At 44.8% G+C, this 25,000-nt stretch overlaps 1 protein-coding gene across 2 annotated transcripts in view; it reads left to right on the top strand.

Annotated features, from left to right (window-relative positions):
* Positions 1–25,000, top strand: part of LOC138021573 (kinesin-like protein KIF21A) — an 83,978-nt gene that overhangs the window by 49,650 nt on the left and 9,328 nt on the right. For both annotated transcript variants that reach the window (XM_068868475.1, XM_068868474.1), the window contains exons 18-27: positions 4,305–4,486; positions 4,824–5,216; positions 6,431–6,733; positions 7,407–7,547; positions 8,122–8,232; positions 9,254–9,358; positions 20,460–20,675; positions 21,693–21,736; positions 21,970–22,045; positions 24,226–24,734. In XM_068868475.1, the coding sequence (XP_068724576.1) occupies positions 4,305–4,486; positions 4,824–5,216; positions 6,431–6,733; positions 7,407–7,547; positions 8,122–8,232; positions 9,254–9,358; positions 20,460–20,675; positions 21,693–21,736; positions 21,970–22,045; positions 24,226–24,734 (2,080 nt within the window). The remainder of the gene's footprint in view (positions 1–4,304; positions 4,487–4,823; positions 5,217–6,430; positions 6,734–7,406; positions 7,548–8,121; positions 8,233–9,253; positions 9,359–20,459; positions 20,676–21,692; positions 21,737–21,969; positions 22,046–24,225; positions 24,735–25,000) is intronic.

Genomic DNA, 25,000 nt, shown 5'->3' with positions numbered 1-25,000 from the left:
GAGCACATGCATTGATCGCCCGCGAGAAAAACAAACCGATAATTCAAACCGATCTCGTTCCCAGAGTCTTTGCGGCGGGGCAATTCATAATGGCGGACAAAGTTGTTGAATCATGTAATTATTGTGAAATGTCCACAATCCTTCTCTTTGTGCCAACATCCAAATTACAACCCGTTGCGAGCCCAGTGCGATTCCTGGGGCGCTTTCATTTTGGGTGGAAAAGCCGGGGAGAATTTTCTGCTTTAAAGGTGCAGAGCAAATTTCCTCAATTAAAATATGGAACGGGGGAAAGTGTGTTCCTTTTGAGATTTCCTTTTCTGTTTTTCTCAAGAGACTGGATACTAATCATTTAGAATAACCACCCACCTAGCCGGGTCACCCTTTGTCAACGGTAGGGTCGCCCTCCTGGCCAGGCCAACTTTATTCCATGTAAACACTTTGGCTCGCTCAGTGGAGTCAACTTGGTCGAGGCAAGATGATGAGAGAATGCACGAGTGCTATCTTCCCAGTCTCCTGATGATCGAAACTGAGCCGGGCAGCTCTTGACTCAGGGAAAAAGGTTAGTTCTTTTCTCACATAAACGCTAGCTAAAGACCCGGCTGGGAGGGTGACCATCTTTCGAGGACAACTTTTCTCCATATCAACAGGGCCTAAAACTTGATCCAAGTCGAACTATTAAAACACATACCGATAGGCATTTTATAGGTTGCAACCGGCGAACTTTTGATAAACCGAACTCAGTGCAACATGCAGGGCTAATTCAACAGTTTCCTACATAATTTAATTAGGTAATAAATATTTGACACTCAAAATCATCGTGAACAGGGCATACTGATCCAAAATCATTTGGTAACTTAGACAGGACAAGCATGATCATGATAAAGCGCAATTTACAGACATTTTATGAGACATGACCAAACGGCGTAAAATCTTTGAAAATTTTCGATTTATAGACATTTTTGCAAGATTTTATAAAGTCTGTAAATTTCAAGTATTTCCTCTTGCTGTAACGCCAATAATTAACAAACATTTTACAGACATTTTATAGAGCTTTACTCAACAAAACTCTGTAAAATATCTGTAAAATAAATTTACAAAGATTTTATATTTATGGGGTTAAGTGTTAAAGTCTGTAAATTTATTATTTACAGACATTTTATGAAGTCTGTAAATGGTCCAAATTTTCCAGTGAAAATGTAAAAAGTAAGTGCTTTATTTCTAGCTGGTTCACGTGCAATCCGCCTATATTACAGTAATGGAGTTATATACCCCACATTTCTCCTCGTGGCGGTGACCATCAACACCGAGAGTCGGTAACCGGTGAAGGCGCAGTGTTTCTCCCTTGATAAATCCCTCCTTAACGTTGAGAGGATGGCAAGAAGAGAAATGCGTATATTGGAACGTTTCTGTGGCTTTGAAATAAGTTTGGACAGCAGGCCTCAGTTGCTGAAACGATGGATAGCGCTATCCGCTGGATGCTGGTTTATCCGGTGGATAGCGTTATCCATCGTTAGAACAACTGCGGCCAGGTGTTGTGTTTAAGGAGGCTCCTTAGAGTTTTATAGCCACGCGCAAGCTGAGCACCAGTATGGCGCGTAAAGCCTGATTTTTGTGACGTCAGCGTGACCAAATCTGTAAAATTAGCTGCTAATTTTCTCGCGTTCCCTTAGGTAATTTTTTTTTTTCAAATTGGCTCGGTACTAACCACATACAGTTCCTATCAAATACCCTATGTTTGTTAAAATCTGTCAGAGCTAATCGAATATGCTTAGAAAAATGGCCAATTACAGAATATTGGCAAAACCTTCTGAACGACCTTGACTTTTTATCACTTTAAAATGTCAGGAAATATCATTTCCATAATGTGGCAAAAAATAGAAAAATTTCGCCAAACAGACCTTTCGCACCGACGTTTTCGGGATATACCGCAAACCACGGTTTTCGGTTAGTCGTTTACTGTTAGAGGTTAACTCGATTTTGAACTTTAGCAAGCCGTTCCTGTTATGCACATCGGCGCCGCCATCTTGGATTTCATTCCTACAACTGTTCTCAAATCGAACAGCTCAAATTCTCCCAAAACTTATATTTGATCTTCAAAATTGTTCCCAATAGATAGCAAACAGATGTAACAACATTACTGATATGGTCAAACGGGAGGTCTGTTTGATCTCTGGCTATAAAACCCTGCCGTAAATCACTTACCGCAAGAACGGTGTCTTGAAGTTAAAACTCGAACCGCAGACTGCAAACGTGGCGGCAAGGGCAAGATCACGTGATTTCACGAAAAATTCGCATTTAGGCCAAAAAAGAAGAATATATCTGCCTGTCATTGGATGTGATGTTGCCATGGTAACGGCCATAATCCAAAAATTGACACCAAAAAAATAAGTCTTATTACATCAGTACCCGTACTGGTAAATCTCTACAGGGAAAACTTTAAGAGAAATTAACTAGGTTTCCTTTTGTAACTCTTGCCGTGTAGTGGGGGTATTTAGTAAACAAACCCCTTCTGGCGGCTGTTATGTTGGCAGATAATGTCCGCGGCTGTCCGAAAAATGAATATTTGGCCGGGAGCTTCGAGGGCAATTATGAAATTTTAAGGACAATCTGTCAGCCAAGGACATTATCAGCCAACATACCAGCAAGCCAGAAAGGAGTTTATTTATTTTATAACCTTCCCATTAATTTTCGTATCGCCCAAAAAAAAAACCGCTCGCTCGTATTTTTGTTATGCACTGTTCAAAGTTTGACAAAAAAAGGAAGCGTGTCGGACTCGGAAAAAAAATCAAATCCTTTTAATTGTCGCCGGAGTCGAAAACTCAAAACAAGTCGCTTTTTTGCGTAAGGCCGGTTTACACGGTACGATTTGTCGGCCGGTTTTGTCGGGCCGATAAATCGTACCGTGTAAACTGTGTAAAACGTGTAATTGTTGGTTATAATTGAAAATACTCTAGGGAGCCACCTTAAAGCGAAGCAAGGTCCCTGGAAGACCTCGGTGTCTGCGAAAACTGCGTGTTCTGATGACATTTCACATGTGCATTTAATCGTGGGGTGGAATTGGCTAGCAAATTTAACAAAGTCGTCGATGTCGTCGTTGCTAATGCTCCACACTGAGAAAAATTATCAACGAACCTTTCACTGTTGAAGTGTGGCGACTTCACCATAGGTCTAGTGGGGCGAGCTCACTATAATTCCGAGGGTGAGTCGAGGGTCTGCCCCATACGTTTCATGAACATTGGGTGAGTTCTTAAATGCCCCTTAGAGTTGATTAACAGGAAGGATATTGAGACGGGGCTTATGGTTTTTATCTGAGAAAACTTGAGGGTCTACATTTGCACATGAAATGTAGCACATGAAAGTCTGCTACGAGCCTAGCAGGCCCATCTGGCCAGCGCTTATCTCCGGTTACTGCAGGATGAAGCGACTAGAAGTATTTTTACTCCCCCCTGGATGGGATGCTAGTCCATCGCAGGGTTACCCCCAGCATTAATTTCACCGGTACCCATTTATACACCTGGGTGGAGAGAAGCACCGTGAGAGTAAAGTGTCTTGCCTAAGAACACAACACAATGTCCCCGGCCAGGACCCGAACCCGGACCACTCGAACAATGTAGCACTTTCTGCACAGTTATTTTTAAGACCCTGAGTGGTGGTCTGACATTGAATTTTAACGCACGATCTCGCACGCGAAAGCCCAATGCTCAACCAACTGAGCCGCTCACTGGTCGTCGTTTATCTAAAACAACAATTCAAGCAATCGGTTATCTAAAAACAACAAATCAACAATTTAAAAACAATAATTGAAACTAAACACGACATTGTTTGGGAGGCTATTTAGCTATTTACAATTGGAGATATCCAGAGATAAACCCACTCATTTGTGATAAGCAATTTGAACCCCGTGCGAAAGACTCTGACCGCTGGACCACCCCGTCTCTGCGAGGACAAATTGGTCACTGTTAATTTTGACAAGTTGTCGTTTCCCAACACTAAAAGAGATTTTATTTTATCTGTTTCCTTAACTTTGGTGAGTGCGCCTCTGTTACGTCTTTTTAGTCATCGAGGCTGAACGCGAGATGCAGAGGTCAACTGCTAATGTGGAGAGATGTATGTCACCAATAACGACTCGGTAATACGTGAAAGAAAACCCAAGGAGCAGTCTGATCTATGACCTTTAGTTCCGATTACTAGAGCAGATGCTCTGCCACTTACCTATAGGAGACTTGCAGGAGCTACTAGGCCGATTAAACAGGGTTTAGGCGACACCTGTTAACTTGTTAATAATAGAAACACTGTATCCACAGATGACAACCTCGAGCTGTCCGAAGACTTAGCGGAACTGTCCACTGAAATTTCCATCAAGCAAAAGCTGATTGATGAGCTTGAAACCAGTCAGAAAAAACTGCAGTCTCTCAAGACTCAGTACGAGGAGAAGCTTTCTCTTCTGCACAACAAGATCAAGGAAACTGAAACAGAGAGAGATCAGGTGAGGTCCATAGAATGGCCTTGACGGAAGGTTTTCAGCTTTGTTTTATAGGAAGTCAACAATATTGTTTGTGCACATATTTTTCCTTGATAGCATAACATCATTGTGGCTCATCTGTGTGCAAAGTTGATGGTCGACTGTTCTAGCTGGTGGGTTCAATTAGGCGGGTTGATTGTCGATTGGCTCATCTCGTGGGAGAGATTACGTGACGTAACGAGACCACACAAGAAATTTTTCGATGGTGGCTAAATAAGTAAAACCTCTCAAAGAACTCTTGCCACTGAAACTTTGCTGCGCGGAAACATTCCAATATTTTAAAATATATTTTTCTCTGTAGGTTTTACAAAGCATCAAAAATCAAGGTTCGAAATCTGATGACAGGGTTCGCAAAGTACGCGACGACTACGAGAAGAAAATAAACCATTTGCAGGGTGAACTTAAAAAGATGCAGGCAGCTAAAAAGGAGCATGCGAGACTGCTGAGGCAGAAAGCTCAGAACGAGCAACAATTGAGAACTTTTCAGAGTGAGTTGAGCGAGCTGAAGAAGACAAAAGTTCGCTTGATGAAACAGATGAAGGAGGAGGCGGCAAAGAACAAGCAACAGGAAACGCAGAGAAATAAAGAGATCGCTCAGCTGAAGAAAGAATCGCGGCTGAGACAAATGACGATCAAAACCTTGGAAACGGAAAAACGGCAGAGGGATATTGTACTCAAGAGAAAACAAGAAGAGGTAGGCATGCGATTTAGACTAGAAGACTTTATTCACGGGTTTGGACGCAGTCTTGGCGGGCACCCACGCGTTCCCAGGGGGTTTCTTCGCCGAGAGTTGAGCACGAGTTCCCTGCCCTCTCCACTGTTAACGGAGTAGGATTTCTCGGCGTGCAGAAAAAACAACAACAGCGATACAACGTTTGGATGGGAGTCGATAAGAAATGTGTGTCTGTGACGGGCTACTTAAAAATATTAGAGCCCCGGCACCGGCTTCAAGATTTTCGTCAACATCAGTTCCATTCTGTCGAACAGCAGTGCCGAAACCGTTTGCCATCTGGGATAAAACACCAAAAAATGATCTTTGACCTTGCGGGACCAAGCGAGAAATTCCGATCGGGCAAGACAGCCCGCTCGGGAAGCCAATCACAGCGCGGGAGTTGGTTCATCTTGCCCGCTCACGGAGCTAGTCATTTAATGAATTGAATAAATGAAAAGCGTTTTAACTTTGCTTCGACAGTCATTTAACATTTCTTTCTTGGCCACAAATGTTAAATGAAGTTGAAGTCTCATTCCAACACTGTTAGTTTATGTATGATTATGTGGAGTAATCGGTCTCTCAAAGACGTGTCCATCGTAACAATTATCGCGTCACTGCTGTTCGAATGTTGACGATATTTGAAACCATTTGCCATCCACTGCTTTAAAATGTTCAACAAGGTAACAAGTTCACCAAAATTCGAACGGTGTTTAAGAAATGTGGAGGTTGTTTGCCTTGGCACGTATTGTGTTTGCTTAGAAACAACAACGCCCGTTCACCGCAACGTTTCGCTCGTGCATGGCATCACGATTGGTATTCATTTATACTTTGCGTTCCAATGCAGCTTGCGGCTGCAAACCAAAATTTTGCTTGAAGGTGAGCACACACTGTCTGAACAACTCTGTCAAGCTTCTGTCCATTGCTTTGAATGATCGTTCGTACAGGCAAAAACTCTACCACAACGAAATGGTTGACGATATTTTGTGCCTAAAATTCCCCAGCGATTTGACATCCTCGCCTTGTGAATTAAATTAGAACTGTGACACAAACGTGCACTAAACGTTTCCACTACTTTCCTTGTATTTCGCACTCTGTCGGAATTCCCTTGTAATGATAATTTCCTAACTGCGGAATTCTTGAAAATTGCATTGGGAAGCTGTTATAGAAAACTCACCTTTCTGAAAAACACTCCTCAGGTAAAAGCCCTCAGGCGTCAGCAAAAACCCGTTTCGGGTAAACTGGGAGAACAGCGAAATCAAACTATTGTGAGTGGACGAGAAGTTAACGGCTTGGAGACAAGTACGCAGACATCCTATCAAAGCACCACCTCACAGGGCTCCTACTCAAGCTCTACACTCACCAAATCCTCTTCAAGTTCGCGACTTCCCGTTGCGGCCGGCAAGCCAACTGGGTTGCCTGTGAAATCGCCTAGGAGAAAAACGACCTTAGAACAAGCTTCAAGAAGTGCAAAGAAGAAATGGGATATCATTGACAAGAAGGTATTTTGATGTTCTAATCTAATCGCTGACTGCTGTTAGGCCGGGAGAAAGACGTTTTTGTTTCTGTGTGGAGCAGAGTGAGAGAATAATTCATCCTCCATTCACGAACTCTACGCCGTATGAGGGTAGGGTTTGTTTGTTCTTCTTCCCTTTACTCCGAGAGGTTTTGTTTCGTGCCCTCCGGCTTTCAACTGTCATAAAGAAACAAAATGTTTTATTGAATTTGATTTGAAGTCTTCCTATCAACACGTTACAGTGAATTACATAAGAGTGTTGATCTATCACTTTGCGGCCTTGCCCCAGCAAAATTAAAAATGGATTTATTTTTAGATAAACTTTGCGCGCGCAACAAACAAAGAGCCACCAATTTTTAACCAATCAGAAGAGGCCATGTCACGCGTGACTGCTTCTGTCATGTTTTTTTCAGGGACATGACAACTGATTTTCGCGGGAACGGGTATTCTAAAAATAGACTCATTTGTGACCGTGCTGAGGAGCCCACCCATGCCATGACAACACTCTTACCTACTTGTTCCTAATCTAGGAAAGAATTTGTCCTCGGCTTAATGACTTTTCGACTTCAGTTGGTAAAGGAGTCCTCTTCGTCTTTATCATTAATGTTGAAGTCTGACTTTTGGGTTTCTTTGAAACCGATGCTTTTCTTAAACACCAGGTGACGTCACTAATCATCAAGAAACAGACTATTTCAAATATGGAATCGGACATGGATCGTTGGATACAGGACAGGGATCGACTCAGTAAACAGTTAGAGAAGTGTCAGATGAAATATGACAGCCTTGTCGCGTTTCAGAAGGTACACGTTGCACCTTGCCGATTTTTTTGAAATGTTCTCTTTCGTGATCACTCCACCGTTACAAGAGAAATTCTTAAAGAACGTCATTATGGAATATGTGTAAATTGAGTTAGGATACAAGCGAAGCTTTCGAAAGCTCGAGAGTAGTATAAGAGTACTCGACCCGAGAACAAAGCTCTCCAAACTTCTTAAGTGCTTCTTGACGCTGTGTACGGAACCCAAAGCGAGAACCAGTTTTTTCATGACGTTGTCGCACAAATTTGCATTTTCTGCAAAGCACGGTTTTGTTCACGTTCTGCAAAAAAAGATAAGATAAACAAATTTGATCGGCGCGTCACTTACCTGTTTTGCGGACGAAACCTTCAACAACAAATAGCGCGAAAGCGTCAGCAAAGAAGATAAAGATATTTTTTAGTTTGGAACTTTTGCTTGTTTTCCCATTGCAGTTGTATGAAATTAGCCCTTGTTTTGGCAAGTGTTTGTGTTTGGTAATTTGCCAAGGACTGCCTACCGCTTCAGAGCATTTTTGAAGGACTCGCTGAGCTTTTATTATCAATCATTGAAACGTTTACAGGAAGAAAGCAACGCGCAAGAGGTGAAGGAACAACTAGAAGCACTGACAGCTCACCTGGATTACGTTCAAGAAAATATTACGGACTGTCAGACCAGCATTATGGAAATGGAGGTATGTGTAATTGAAATTTGTGTGACCAGTTACGTCCAAAAAGAGAAGTGTGCGTGACGAGAGTCGAAAAAGGGAGGAAGCGCCACAGGACAAGCGTGCGTGCTGTTTGTTGCGTAACGAACGTAAGGCAAGCTCTAACGAGAGACCATCGGCAACTAGTAGCGTTCTCGTTGTCGCTTATCTTAGGTTGCAAAAGCTCCGTCCACATGAAATGAACAATTTTACTGTGGCATTCCTTTGAGTTATTGTTCTCTCTACCCTCTTCTCTTCAATTGATACTCATTGTCTCCGTTGACATTACATTTCCGTAAATTAAATCAGACAAAAAGATTGATGGGATGAATTTAAAAATTATAAGGTCTATGAAATGACCACTCAGGGTTGGGTAACATTTTGTTCCGAGCGATGAGCTTCTGGTAGGATAGAAATGATTTTGGACAGCGGAGACACGCGCTTAACTTACCGAAGAAAATGGCACTACTTACACATGGCCGCCATTTTGGTCACAAAGATGGGGTCGAATCGTCGACGCGAACAAATTTTCAATTTTGCCAGGTGGTATTTTTTTTTTTGTCACAAAAAGGCTGGCACTCTACCTTAAATTTGTCACATAAAATTTGGGCAAGTTTGTCTTTCTGCACGAAGAAATAAAAGTTACTACATAGTAGTCGTCACATACTTCAGTAAATTCAGTCTCTAGAAAGAAGCTTTAAGTATACTGGTCATGAATTATTAGGATAAGTATTAGTCTTAGCATTAGTTTCTATTTTTTAGAATGTAGAAACACGCCCTCCCCATGAAAACCAGCCTGGTGCAGTTGGGGCTAGCGTGTTAATCTCAAGTTGATCTAAACAACTTACTAGGGAGCTTAAGCAACGACAACGGCGACGGACAAGAAGAGACAAGTTGTCTGAAATTTTTATGGAAACTACTGCCCTGGATTGCGAAGTTTATTTTCCGATTGCGCCCTTCGCTTAAAGCTTCCTAATTATATTTCTGTGATGTTGAATTTATTTTATAGGAGCAAGGAGGCGATACTACCGAAATCGGAGAATCTTTCGCTACCTGCACGTTATCCGAAGCCCGCATTTTGCTGGAGCACTTTCTGGCAAAAGTTATTTCACTGGTAAGTTAAAAAGCCACAAGTATCATTTGGCATTTTGTCGGAATGGTTCGTACAATATGGAACCTTGTTTTAGCGAATCTCTCTATAACGATTTTCTTGGTAAAACGAACAAAATTCTTGACTCAACTGACGTTAAGGTGAATCCCTGGTTTTGCATTGCGCAAGCACATTGATAAAATGGCGGATTTTCATTGACATCAAGCATAATCCGTCAAGGAATGGCTATTTTCTCCTGAACGAGTACGGTGACTCCCATTTTTTATTTCATATATTTGCTGAGAACGCTGTCTTCATAGAGTAGTGAAAAAAATCAGCAAAAATCTATGGCCAGTTTTTAGGGAATTTCATAAAACTGTACGGAACGAGCCATTACGAGTCGAACAGCCTAAATTCAAGGTATATCAGAGAGAATTGTTCAAAAATGCCAACCTCGTTCCCAGAGTCTCTTTTTCGATGTCTCTTCTCAACGACAATGGAGAAGTTGCAAAAATGCGTGCCGCACGTGCAGCACGATCTTATTGGTTCTTTTAACCAATAATATTACTGCTTTTTGGCGTTGTCGTTGCCGTAGCCGTCGTTCTTGCTTTTAAGGCCTGGCCAAACGCTCGCAACATTTCAACGCAACATCTTGCAACATTGTTGGGCACAATATTTTGCGTACGTTTGGCCACTCTGTTGCGATATGTTGGATGATGTTAGAGGATGGGCTCATGTATGGCTATTACATGGCTGGTCACGAAGTGTCCCCTCCTTAATGAGCTCATGTATGGCTATTACATGGCTGATCACGAAGTGTCCCCTGGTTAATGGGCTTATGTATAGCTATTACATGGCTGGTCACGAAGTGTCCCCTGGTCTATGGGCTAAGGTATGGCTTAACATGGCTTGTCACGAAGTGTCCCCTGGTTGATTGGTTCATGTATGGCTAGTACATGGCTGGTCACGAAGTGTCCCCTGGTTGATGGGCTCTTCTATGGCTATTACATGGCTAGTCACGAAGTGTCCCCTGGTTAATGGGCTAATCTATGACTATTACATGGCTGGTCACGAAGTGTCCCCTGATTGATGGTCTCATGTATGGCTATTACATGGCTGCTCACGAAGTGTCCCCGGGTTGAAGGGCTCATCTATGGCTTTTACTTGGCTGGTCACGAAGTGTCCCCTGGTTGATTCGTTCATGTATGGCTAGTACATGGCTGGTCACGAATTGTCCCCTGGTTGATGGGCTCATCTATGGCTATTACATGGCTGGTCACGAAGTGTCCCCTGGTTGATGGGCTCATCTATGGCTAGTACATGGCTGGTCACGAAGTGTCCCCTGGTTGATGGGCTCATCTATGGCTATTACATGGCTGGTCACGAAGTGTCCCCTGGTTGATGGGCTCATGTATGGCTATTACATGGCTGGTCACGAAGTGTCCCCTGGTTGGTGGGCTCATCTATGGCTATTACATGGCTGGTCATGAAGTGTCCCCTGGTTGAATGGCTCATCTATGGCTATTACATGGCTGGTCACGAAGTGTCCCCTGGTTTATTGGTTCATGCATGGCTATTACATGGCTGGTCACGAAGTGTCCCCTGGTTAATGGGCTAATCTATGACTATTACATGGCTGGTCACGAAGTGTCCCCTGATTGATGGTCTCATCTATGGCTATTACATGGCTGCTCACGAAGTGTCCCCTGGTTGATGGGCTCATGCATGGCTATTACATGGCTGGTCACGAAGTGTCCCCTGGTTGATGGGCTCATGTATGGCTATTACATGGCTGGTCACGAAGTGTCCCCTGATTGATGGGCTCATCTGTGGCTATTACATGGCTGCTCACGAAGTGTCCCCTGGTTGATGGGATCATGTATGGCTATAACATGGCTGGTCACGAAGTGTCCCCTGGTTGATTGGTTCATGTATGGCTATTACATGGCTGGTCACGAAGTGTCCCCTGGTTGATGGGCTCTTCTATGGCTATTACATGGCTGGTCACGAAGTGTCCCCTGGTTGATGGGCTCATCTATGGCTATTACATGGCTGCTCACGAAGTGTCCCCTGGTTGATGGGCTCATGCATGGCTATAACATGGCTGGTCACGAAGTGTCCCCTGGTTGATGGGCTCATGTATGGCTAATACATGGCTGGTCACGAAGGCGTCCCCTGGTTGAAGGGCTCATCTCTTGCTTTTACTTGGCTGGTCACGAAGTGTCCCCTGGTTGATGGGCTCATGTATGGCTATTACATGGCTGGTCACGAAGTGTCCCCTGGTTGATGGGCTCATCTATGGCTATTACATGGCTGGTCACGAAGTGTCCCCTGGTTGATGGGCTCATCTATGGCTATTACATGGCTGGTCACGAAGTGTCCCCTGGTTGATTGGCTCATCTATGGCTATAACATGGCTGGTCACGAAGTGTCCCCTGGTGTATGGGGTCATGTATGGCTATTACATGGCTGGTAAGGTAGTGTGCCCTGGTTGATGGGCTCATCTATGGCTATTACATGTCTGCTCACGAAGTGTCCCTTGGTTGATGGTCTCATGTATGGTTATTGCATGGCTGGTCACGGAGTGTCCCCTGGTTGATGGGCTCATGTATGGCTATTACATGGCTGGTCATGAAGTGTCCCCTGGTTTAATGGCTCATCTATGGCTCTTACTTGGCTGGTAACGAAGTGTCCCCTGGTTGATAAGTTCATGTATGGCTATTACATGGCTGGTCACGAAGTGTCCCCTGGTCTGTGGGCTCATCTATGGCTATTACATGGCTGGTCACGAAGTGTCCCCTGGTTGATTGGCTCATCTATGGCTATTACATGGCTGGTCACGAAGTGTCCCCTGGTTGATGGGCTCTTCTATGGCTATTACATGGCTGGTCACGAAGTGTCCCCTGGTTAATGGGCTCATGTATGGCTATTACATGGCTGGTCACGAAGTGTCCCCTGGTTGATTGGTTCATGTATGACTATAACATGGCTGGTCACGAAGTGTCCCCTGGTTGATGGGCTCATCTATGGCTATTACATGGCTGGTCACGAAGTGTCCCCTGGTTAATGGGCTCATGTATGGCTATTACATGGCTGGTCACGAAGTGTCCCCTGGTTGATAGGCTCATGTATGGCTATTACATGGCTGGTCACGAAGTGTCCCCTGATTGATGGTCTCATCTATGGCTATTACATGGCTGCTCACGAAGTGTCCCCTGGTTGATGGGCTCATGCATGGCTATAACATGGCTGGTCACGAAGTGTCCCCTGGTTGATGGGCTAATCTATGACAATTACATGGCTGGTCACGAAGTGTCCCCTGATTGATGGTCTCATCTATGGCTATTACATGGCTGCTCACTAAGTGTCCCCTGGTTGATGGGCTCATGCATGGCTATAACATGGCTGGTCCCGAAGTGTCCCCTGGTTGATGGGCTCATGTATGGCTACTACGTGGCTAGTCACGAAGTGTTCCCTGGTTGATTGGTTCATGTATGGCTATTACATGGCTGGTCACAAAGCGTCCCCTGATTGATGGGCTCATCTATGGCTATTACATGCTTGCTCACGAAGTGTCCCTCGGTTGATGGGCTCATGCATGGCTATTACATGGTTAGTCACGAAGTGTCCCCTGGTTGATGGGCTCATGTATAGCTATTACATGGCTGGTCACGAAGTGTCCCCTGGTTGATGGGCTCATGTATGGCTATTACATGGCTGGTAACGAAGTGTCCCCTGGTTGATAAGTTCATGTATGGCTATTACATGGCTGGTCACGAAGTGTCCCCTGGTCTGTGGGCTCATCTATGGCTATTACATGGCTGGTCATGAAGTGTCCCCTGGTTGATTGGCTCATCTATGGCTATTACATGGCTGGTCACTAAGAGTGTCCCCTGGTTGATGGGCTCATCTATGGCTATTACATGGCTGGTCACGAAGTGTCCCCTGGTTGATGGGCTCATGTATGGCTATTACATGGCTGGTCCCGAAGTGTCCCCTGGTGGATGGGCTCATGTATGGCTATTACATGGCTGCTCAGGAAGTGTCCCCTGGTTGATGCGCTCATGTATGGCTATGGCATGGCTTGTGACGAAGTGTCCCCTGGTTGATTGGTTTATGTATGACTATAACATGGCTGGTCACGAAGTGTCCCCTGGTTGATTGGCTAATCTATGACTATTACATGTTTGGTCACGAAGTGTCCCCTGGTCTATGGGCTCATGTATGGTTATTACATGGCTGGTCACGAAGTGTCCCCTGGTTTATGGGCTCATGTATGGCTATTACATGGCTGGTCATTAAGTGTCCCCTGGTTGAAGGGCTCATCTATGGCTTTTACTTGGCTGGTCACGAAGTGTCCCCTGTTTGATACGTTCATGTATGGCTATTACATGGCTGGTCACGAAGTGTCCCCTGGTTGATGGGCTCTTCTATGGCTATTACATGGCTGGTCACGAAGTGTCCCCTGGTTGATGGGCTCTTCTATGGCTATTACATGGCTGGTCACGAAGTGTCCCCTTGTCTATGGGCTGAAGTATGGCTATTACATGGCTGGTCACAAAGTGTCCCCTGGTTGATGGGCTCATGTATGGCTATTACATAGCTGGTCACAAAGTGTCCCCTGATCTATGGGCTCATGTATGGCCATTACATGGCTGTCACAAAGTGTCCACTTGTTGATGGGCTCATGTATGGCTATTACATGGATGCTCATGAAGTGTCCACTGGTTGATGGGCTCATGCATGGCTATTACGTGGCTGGTCACGAAGTGTTCCCTGGTTGATTGGTTCATGTATGGCTATTACATGGCTGGTCAGGAAGTTTCCCCTGGTTTGTTGGCTCATGTATGGCTAGTATTTGGCTGCTCAGGAAGTGTCCCCTGGTTGATGGGCTCATGCATGGCTATTACATGGTTAGTCACGAAGTGTCCTGTGGGGTATGGGCTCATGCATGGCTATGACATGGCTAGTCACGAAGTGTCCCCTGGTTGATGGGCTCATGTATGGCTATTACATGGCTGGTCACAAAGTGTCCCCTGATTGATGGGTTCATGTATGGCTATTACTTGCTGGTCACGAAGTGTCCCCTGGTTAATGGGGTCATGTGATGCTATTACATGGCTGGTCACAAAGTGTCCCCTGATTGATGGGCTTTTTTATGGCTATTACATGGTTAGTCACAAAATGTCCCCTTGTTGATGGATTCATGTATGGCTATAATATGGTTGGTCACGAAGTGTCCCCTGGTCTATGGGCTCATGTATGGCTATAACATGGCTGGTCACGAACTGTCCCCTGGTTGATTGGTTCATGTATGGCTATTACATGGCTGGTCACGAAGTGTCCCCTTGTTGATGGGTTCATGTATGGCTATTACATGGCTGGTCACGAAGTGTCCCCTGGTTGATGGGCTCATGTATAGCTATTACATGGCTGGTCACAAAGTGTCCCCTGGTTGATGGGCTGATATATGGCTATTACATGGCTGGTCACGAAGTGTCCCCTGGTTTATGGGTTCATGTATGGCTATTACATGGCTGGTCACGAAGTGTCCACTGGTTGATAGGCTCATGTATGGCTATTACATGGCTGGTCACGAAGTGTCCCCTGATTGATGGTCTCATCTATGGCTATTACATGGCTGCTCACGAAGTGTCCCCTGGTTGATGGGCTCATGCATGGCTATAACATGGCTGCTCACGAAGTGTCCCCTGGTTGATGGGCTCATGCATGGCTATAACATGGCTGGTCCCGAAGTGTCCCCTGGTTGATGGGCTCATGTATGGCTAATACATGGCTGGTCACGAAGTGTCCCCTGGTTAATGGGCTCATGTATGGCTATTACATGGCTGGTCACGAAGTGTCCCCTGGTTGATTGGTTCATGTATGGCTATTACATGGCTGGTCACGAAGTGTCCCCTGGTTGATGGGCTCATCTATGGCTATTACATGGCTGGTCACGAAGTGTCCCCTGGTTGATGGGCTTATGTATGGCTATTACATAGTTAGTCACAAAGTGTCCCCTTGTTGATGGGTTCATGTATGGCTATAATATGGCTGATCACGACGTGTCCCCTGGTCTATGGGCTCATGTATGGCTATAACATGGCTGATAACGAAGTGTCCCCTGCTTGATGAGCTCATGTATGGCTATTACATGCCTTATCATGAAGTGTTTCCTGGTTAATGGGCTTATGTATAGCTATTACATGGCTGGTCATGAACTGTCCCCTGGTCTATGGGCTCATGTATAGCTACTACATGGCTGGTCAGGAAGTGTCCCCTGGTTGATTGGTTCATGTATGGCTATAACATGGCTGGTCACGAAGTGTCCCCTGGTTAATGGGCTCATGTATGGCTATTACATGGCTGGTCACGAAGTGTCCCCTGGTTGATTGGTTCATGTATGACTATAACATGGCTGGTCACGAAGTGTCCCCTGGTTGATGGGCTCATCTATGGCTATTACATGGCTAGTCACGAAGTGTCCCCTGTTGATGGGCTCATGTATGGGTATTACATGGTTAGTCACGAAGTGTCCCCTGGTTGATGGCTTCATGTATGGCGATAATATGGCTGGTCACGAAGTGTCCCCTGGTCTATTGGCTTATCTATGGCTATAACATGGCTGTTCGCGAAGTGTCCCCTGCTTGATGAGCTCATGTATGGCTATTACATGCCTAATCACGAAGTGTCCCCTGGGTAATGGGCTTATGTATAGCTATTACATGGCTGGTCATGAAGTGTCCCCTGATCTATGGGTTCATGTATGGCTACTACGTGGCTAGTCACGAAGTGTTCCCTGGTTGATTGGTTCATGTATGGCTATTACATGGCTGGTCACAAAGCGTCCCCTGATTGATGGGCTCATCTATGGCTATTACATGCTTGCTCACGAAGTGTCCCTCGGTTGATTGGTTGATGTATGGCTATTACATGGCTGGTCACGAAGTGTCCCCTGGTTGATGGGCTCATCTATGGCTATTACATGGCTCGCCACGAATTGTCCCCTTGTTGATGGGCTCATGTATGGGTATTACATGGTTAGTCACGAAGTGTCCCCTGGTTGATGGCTTCATGTATGGCGATAATATGGCTGGTCACGAAGTGTCCCCTGGTCTATTGGCTTATCTATGGCTATAACATGGCTGTTCGCGAAGTGTCCCCTGCTTGATGAGCTCATGTATGGCTATTACATGCCTAATCACGAAGTGTCCCCTGGGTAATGGGCTTATGTATAGCTATTACATGGCTGGTCATGAAGTGTCCCCTGATCTATGGGTTCATGTATGGCTACTACGTGGCTAGTCACGAAGTGTTCCCTGGTTGATTGGTTTATGTATGGCTAGTACATCGCTGGTCACGAAGTGTCCACTGGTTTATGGGCTCATGTATGGCTATTTAATGGTTGGTCACGAAGTGTCCCCTTGTTGATGGGTTCATGTATGGCTATTACATGGCTGGTCACGAAGTGTCGACTGGTTGATGGGCTCATGTATGGCTATCACATGGCTGGTCACAAAGCGTCCCCTGATTGATGGGCTCATCTATGGCTATTACATGGCTGCTCAGGAAGTGTCCCCTGGTTCATGGGCTCATGCATGGCTATTACATGGTTAGTCATGAAGTGTCCACTGGTTGATGGGTTCATGTATAGCTATTATCTATGGGCTCATGTATGGCTATAACATGGCTGTTCGCGAAGTGTCCCCTGCTTGATGAGCTCATGTATGGCTATTACATGCCTAATCACGAAGTGTCCCCTGGGTAATGGGCTTATGTATAGCTATTACATGGCTGGTCATGAAGTGTCCCCTGATCTATGGGCTCATGTATGGCTACTACATGGCTGGTCAGGAAGTGTCCTCTGGTTGATTGGTTCATTTATGGCTAGTACATGGCTGGTCACAAAGTGTCCACTGGTTCATGGGCTCATGTACGGCTATTAAATGGCTGGTCACGAAGTGTCCCCTTATTGATGGGCTCATCTATGGCTATTACATGGCTGGTCACGAAGTGTTCCCTGGTTGATGGGCTCATGTGTGGCTATTACATGGCTGGTCACGAAGTGTCCTCTGGTTGATTGGTTCATGTTTGGCTACTACATGGCTGGTCACGAAGTGTCCTCTGGTTGATGAGCTCATGTATGGCCATTACATAACTGGTCACGAAGTGTCTCCTGGTTGATGGGCTCATCTATGGCTATTACATGGCTGGTCACGAAGTGTCCCCTGGTTAATGGGCTTATCTATGGCTATTTCATGGCTGCTCACGAAGTGTCCTCTGATTGATGGGCTCATGTATGGGTATTACATAGCTGCTCACAAAGTGTCCCCTGGTTAATGGGCTCATGTATGGCTATTACATGGCTAGTCACAAAGTGTCCCTTGGTTGATGGGCTCATCTATGGCTATTACATGGCTGGTCACGAAGTGTCCCCTGGTTTATTGGTTCACGTATGGCTATTACATGGCTGGTCACGAAGTGTCCCCTTGTCTATGGGCTGAAGTATGGCTATTACATGGCTGGTCACAAAGTGTCTTCTGGTTGATGGGCTCATGTATGGCTATTACATAGCTGGTCACAAAGTGTCCCCTGGTTGATGGCTTCATGTATGGCGATAATATGGCTGGTCACGAAGTGTTCCCTGGTCTATTGGCTTATCTATGGCTATAACATGGCTGTTCGCGAAGTGTCCCCTGCTTGATGAGCTCATGTATGGCTATTACATGCCTAATCACGAAGTGTCCCCTGGGTAATGGGCTTATGTATAGCTATTACATGGCTGGTCATGAAGTGTCCCCTGATCTATGGGTTCATGTATGGCTACTACGTGGCTAGTCACGAAGTGTTCCCTGCTTGATGAGCTCATGTATAGTTATTACATGGCTAATCAAAAAGTGTCCCCTGGTTTATGGGCTCATGTATGGCTATTACATGACTGATCACGAAGTGGCCCCTGGTCAATGGGCTCATGTATGGCTATTACACGGCTAGTCACGAAGTGTGCCCTGATTGATGGGCTCATCTATGCTTATTACAAGGCTGCTCACAAAGTGTTCCCTGGTTGATTGGCTCATGGAAGGGTATTACATGGCAGGTCACGAAGTGTCCCCTGCTTGATGAGCTCATGTATGGCTATTACATGGTTAATCACGAAGTGTTCCCTGGTTAATGGGCTTATGTATAGCTATAACATGGCTGGTCATGAAGTGTCCCCTGGTCTGTGGGCTCATGTATGGCTATATCATGGCTGGTCATAAAGTGTCCCCTGGTTGATTGGTTTACGAAGTGTCCCCTGGTTGATTGGCTCATCTATGGCTATTACATGGCTGGTCACGAAGTGTCCCCTGGTTTATTGGTTCATGCATGGCTATTACATGGCTGGTCACGAAGTGACCCCTTGTCTATGGGCTAAAGTATGGCTATTACATGGCTGGTCACAAAGTGTCCCCTGGTTGATGGGCTCATGTATGGCTATAACATGGCTGGTCACGAAGTGTCGCCTGGTTGATGGGCTCATGTATGGCTATCACATGGCTGGTCACAAAGCGTCCCCTGGTTGATTGGTTTATGTATGGCTATTACATGGCTGGTCACGAAGTGTCCCCTGGTTAATGGGCTCATGTATGGCTATTACATGGCTGGTCATGAAGTGTCCCCTGGTTGATTGGCTCATGTATGGCTATTACATGGCTGGTCACGAAGTGTCCCCTAGTTAATGGGCTTATATATGGCTATTACATGGCTGGTCAGGAAGTGTCCACTGGTTGATTGGCTTATGTATGGCTATTACATGGCTGGTCACGAAGTGTCGCCTGGTTAATGGGCTCATGTATGGCTATTACATGGCTGGTCACGAAGTGTCCCCTAGTTAATGGGCTTATATATGGCTATTACATGGCTGGTCAGGAAGTGTCCACTGGTTGATTGGCTTATGTATGGCTATTACATGGCTGGTCTATGGGCGAAGTATGCTATAACTGGATTGGTGCGGACAGATTTGAAGTAAAGAGTGAGACTGAAATATTCACTGTAGTTTTTCCACGTCGCCAGAACCTTCAATTTGGCCATTTCACGTAGTAGTTTTGATGAGTATGAGAGAGAATTGTTCAAAAATGCCAACCTTGTTCTCAGAGTCTTTTTTTCGATGTCTCTTCTCAACGACAATGGAGAGGTTGCAAAAATGCGTGCTGCACATGCAGCACGATCTTATTGGTTCTTTTAACCAATAATATTACTGCTTTTTGGCGTTGTCGTTGCCGTAGCCGTCATTTTTGCTTTTAAGGCCTGGCCAAACGCTCGCAACATTTCAACGCAACATCTTTCAACATTGTTGGGCACAATATTTTGCGTACGTTTGGCCACTCTGTTGCGATATGTTGGATGATGTTGGATCAAATTTGAAAAGGGTTGCATGATGTTGTACTCGTTTGGCCAGGTTCACACAACATTGTTTCATTAGGGGGGCATCTGCGCTAGGTCCAGTTGTTGTGCGCCAGGGGCACATAAACATTGACACGTTGCGTGGAAAATGTTGCCAGCGTTTGGCCAGGCCCTTAAACGCCCTGTTGTCAGGACGAGAGCGGCAATGAAATGTACCAGATTGTTAAACACGCGAGGGGGGCGTGCAAAGCCTTTGTTGTTGTTTTTCATTACGCCTATTTTTTCATGGCTTTCTTCATCCGTGCTTGTACGCTGTGTTTCATCAAGACTCGTTCCATTTGTGTTCTGTTTCAATTATTATGTTAACTCCAAACCGTAATGTGACAACAGAGAAAGTAAACAAGACAATGGCTGCGACCACACTAGGGTACTTAACTGGGTTTATATCCAGTTAGTTAATTGGAATGAACCGGTTTAAAACAGTTATGAATGCGGCCGCGTCTCTTCGGTGTTAACCGGCTTTTAAGCGGGTTATGCAAATTAATGCAAAAACAGTACATTTTCTTAACCGGTTTAGGTATTTTTAAACCCCCTCACTGGGTAGTTTAAGGCGGGTTAACCGGGTTAAGTTTGGGAAATTTTTTAAACGGTTAATTTAAATTTAACATGGTTAACTCCTAAGTGCGCCCACGGCCAATAATTCTTTCAGTAACTAAGTTTTCACATGAACTTTCTCAAGGGTCACGAAGCATCTTCAAAAGAGGCGTCAGCCAAAGAGGTGGAAGCAAGGCTCAATGCCATGAAACAACACAATGAGCTTCAGCAGGAGCTTCTCCAACATGTGCTTCAATACCATGACAACTTTAGCAGCATTGAAAATCTGGCAGCCGTGGCAGCTGGAACAGACTCGGAACTCAGTGGTTCAGAGCTTAGGGATCGGCTCATGGGATCGCTGGTATGAAACTGTTTCGTTGTTGTCGTGGGATACAACGTATGATTATATAAAAGGTGGCAGCTTGGCTGAGAAGTTTGGGTGGCCGTACTTTTGAGATATCGAGGTCCCGGGTTAAGGGAGTGCGGTGCGTTGCTACGGATATAATGGTTAAGTAATTTGAGAGAATTTGGCGTTATTTTGGTCAGTTTCCAACTTTTGTAAACCAGTCACCCTAAATATGACGTCATCATGCTATGCCCATGGTCACGTATCCAATAAAAGAAAACTCTAAATTTGTCTACGTGCTACACAGTTTGGATATTTAATCGTTCTTTTTGAAGAGATAAACGATACTGAAATACCCATAACATTTTCAAAAAAGATGATTCTAAAAAATCAATGCTTGGCTATATTCCAGCCAAGCATGGTTTTCTTTTTATTTCAAAAAAAACGTTCTTTTTGAAGAGATAAACGATACTGAAATACCCATAACATTTTCAAAAAAGATGATTCTAAAAAATCAATGCTTGGCTATATTCTGTATTTGGGGGTGAAACGTGCCATATAAAAAAAATTAATTCAATTTAAAGACCGCCCGAAATTTAGCTTTTTCTCAAACCGGAAGTGAGTTCGTTTATGCATGCGCAGTTGATCTGAGAACGAGCGCGAGAAAGGGCAAGGAAAAACCTTCGATGCAAACAACTGTTCGTGTGGTGATTTTTGCTTGTGAGTGCGTTTTCTGGTCAGCTCACGATATGATGACATCAGTCACCGGAAGTAACATTTCACTTCCTTAGCAACGCGCGAAAAATCCGTCTGTTGGGCTTCAAACCACTAGCCTCAAATTTTCTTTAATTCAACTCCTTGCTTACGTTTAAAAGGGATAGAAAGATGGAGGAACTGGGGAGTGATTTCAGCACTCGCTCGACCTCAATCTTTCCCTCCCCTTTCAGTGCTTGCTATACAGGCAAGCGAAAATTGATGAATTTATCACTGGAGAATGTTCTAACTTACAGTTTTGTTTTCACAATCTTTTAGACAAGCTTGAATTCACTGAAAGACGAATCAGCAACGATTTCCAGGTATAGCTTTTTACAGCATATAGGTTTTTATTTACAGCTGAGTGGCATTGTGTATTAACTTCCATCATTCCAGTAGTGTTTACTTGAGGCGGTCTGAGAACCGAGAGGGTTATAGGGAGCTTGTTGCCAAGGCATCAGTGGTGCCCTCAATGGTCTTTAAGACTATGGTATAAGATAGGATAGGATAGGATTTTTCTTGAATAATGGACCTCCTATCGTTTGGTTTCTAACAGAAGCTCGAGTGGTAACACCATTAAAGATTCAAGCGAAGAAGGACAATCTCAACCCGCGCCGAAACCTAAAGATAAGGTAACTGTGTCCATTTGAACGAAGTGCCAGCAGGTTTGATTTAATCAAGACATGCGCACACACCAGTGGTAGAACTGTGTCCTGTCATTGCATCAATAGAAACGTTTCCTCGGTTTAGATTTGGACCCTGACGTCCTTGGGTTACGAATAACTGTTACTTGTTACGGTGTTTAAACTCTGTGTCAGATTAAAGGGGGTACTATAATAAGTTTCAAGTATTCTTTTTACTCGGGATACCTGTAAGGTAGTTATAAAGGGGGTGGATAACCGGAAGAATACAATAGAATTTCGTGCAAGGATTTCAATTGGCTAAAGGAAAGCATTACATCATTTGCAGCAATTCAAGGCACCTCCTCTACTGACTTTGATATATTTTGCGCGATTGTGGTAAATCTAGATCTGTTCAAACTGTTATTGTCTTTATTGTGTATGGCGAATCGATTTTTGCCTGGGGCGCTCGAAATGCATACGGAAGCTTATTGAAAGATGAGGAGCGTCAGTTTCGGAACGGGTCGGTCCGCGATTTCAGAGTGAAATACCAAGAAAACTCAAATGTGCATAAGAGTAGGGAAGTGCAAATGACAACAATTTCTTTTATTATTTGTTTCATCGTTGTGTGCAGTTTCTGTCCTCGTTCAAACCGGTGGCCTCATGGATTACAACAAAGGTTAAGCTTTATTAACGCTTGAATCGAATGTGTGGATGATAGTCTTGTGCACGATTTTTAGTTTCATGTCAGACTTGGTGAATACAATGAATGTGGGAAATGAGTTGGACTCTGGTTTATCAAGGCTATCAAGACATACGCATCTTGTGTTAACAGAATTACCAACACAAGTCAGTTTTCAACACCACTTATTAGATTCAGCACAATCCAAGACATTCACAGTCGGGGTGGATGTGGCAGTGTCCGGGGGAGTTCTGCAATATGTTTTGCTTATTGTACCTTCTTGCCAAATGCTTTTGAAAATTTGAGCACATGTGACCAGATATGTATCGTCAAGAGAAAATGAGGGGACAGAGAAGGAGGCTCCCGGTCCAGCCCTTGGGATATGTCATGTCCACGAAAGTTATTTTTAGACGAGCGGAAGTCTGTCTTCCGAGACGTCCGCATGCAGGCCAACCTCGGTCTGATGTTTGAAAGAAAATAAATATTCATCAGCCTTCCACGTGCGCCGCCATTTTCTCTTTTCACTAAGAACCTGAGAGCGACTGCATGCGGACGTCTCGGAAGAAAGACTTCCGCTAGAACAAAGACTTCCGCTCGTCTAAAAATAACTTTCGTGGACATGACATATCTCGACCAACGCCCTGAGCATCAGTCTCTGTACCCTCATTTTCTCTTGGTATCGTTTATTTTGACATGCTGTACACGTGAGTAAGTTGCAAATGGAAGAGAGGAGACCCTGGGAAAGAAATTGATCATTTATGCCGGCCAAACAGCACTCCTTTCATGTGATTACCTATACTAATTTTACAATAGCTACAAAAAAAAAGGAACTTTATGTAAGTGTCAATTCGGTCTAGCGCTGGAGCGCTAATTGGGGACACTGTAATCTGAAATTAACAACTATCTCAACTCAAGACAAATGCTGATTGAAATCCTATCGGTGCAGAGTAGAGGACCAACAAACTCAACCCACATGTGACGCCGAGTCTGGGAATCGAACCCGGGCCACATTGGTGGGAGGCGACTGCTCTCACCACTGCGCCATCCCTGCACCCCAAGAGAAGATAAAACCGGAGAAAAACCTCTCGGTGCAGAGTAGAGAACCAACAAACTCAACCCACATGTGACGCCGACTCTGGGAATCGAACCCGGGCCACATTGGTGGGAGGCGACTGCTCTCACCACTGCGTCATCCCTGCACCCCAAGATTCAGAGATTCGCTGTGGTGTACAGTTCTCAGTTTCATACTCGTCCCCAAGGAAACTTTCAGTGCAAATCCCCTCAAATCGCTATGCCTTAAGGGTATCCCGAGTAAACGCTGACTTCAGCGTCTTGTTACTAATAAAAACGCTTTCATTGCACGTTTTTTTTTTTCAACAAATGCGATGGTAAATATTATTTTTTACTGTTTAGAGTTTTTTGGGGATGGGAGGTTATCGAAGGAGAAAGTTTGAACGAAATGTTGAGATTATCAGTAAACGTCGTTACTCGTTCTTCGTTGTTTTTGAAGGCTCGTCGCAGAACTGGAACCCAGGAAGAGTTCTTGTACCCGGACAGAATCAAAACGAGGCGATCGCCTCTTTTTGACCCGCCCGGAGATGACGACGAGTGTTCCTCTTCATCAAACCTCCCGGTGATTGCTGCTCTCCCCTGTCCCGGGGATCCAAAAACCACCCGGCAGATATCATCAGAACTCATGCAAAAACTTTTGGAGCTTGAGAAGTCTCGCAAAGGCCAAAGCAGCGACTCCATTATGCCGCCGCCACCTGCTACTCAAAGCGAGCAGACTCAAAGTCAGGGGGTCCCTGTCAAGACATCTCGCTCTAATTCTCTAAATGGCAATACCACGGTAGCCGTTCCCGCTTCAATGGTGCGAGGTAATATAAAGTCGAAGTCGGCCAGGAGTTTTCCTCTCAGCAGATATGGAAGCGCGGGATCTGGTATCTCGATTCAAGCTCGGTCCCAACCTGCCTCACCAGCCCTGCAAAGGAAATCACTGCCGGATAAACCTGGGGCTGGGTAAGTTAATAGCGGAAAACTTGTCATCGACGATGATGAAAATCGTATTTCATCTGTATGCCGCGCTTTATACGTGAATGTCCAATGCAAATGTCCGGTAGGGCAATGTACGACACAGAAAGTTCCTCTGGAACTTTCGAGAAGTGAACTGTCTTTGGTAGATAAATGCTTCTCTTTTGCTATTGTCTTCTCGCTGCTGTTCTCGACAATAAACTGTTTGTACTCTAGTGTTGGCATAGATGAAAATGAGTTGCAACGCGGTTTTG

This window comes from Montipora capricornis, chromosome 10, assembly GCF_036669925.1.
Source record: "Montipora capricornis isolate CH-2021 chromosome 10, ASM3666992v2, whole genome shotgun sequence".
Lineage (NCBI taxonomy): Eukaryota > Metazoa > Cnidaria > Anthozoa > Scleractinia > Acroporidae > Montipora > Montipora capricornis.
The sequence above is the reverse complement of the archived record's forward strand: the minus strand, read 5'-3'. Positions and strand labels throughout refer to the sequence as shown.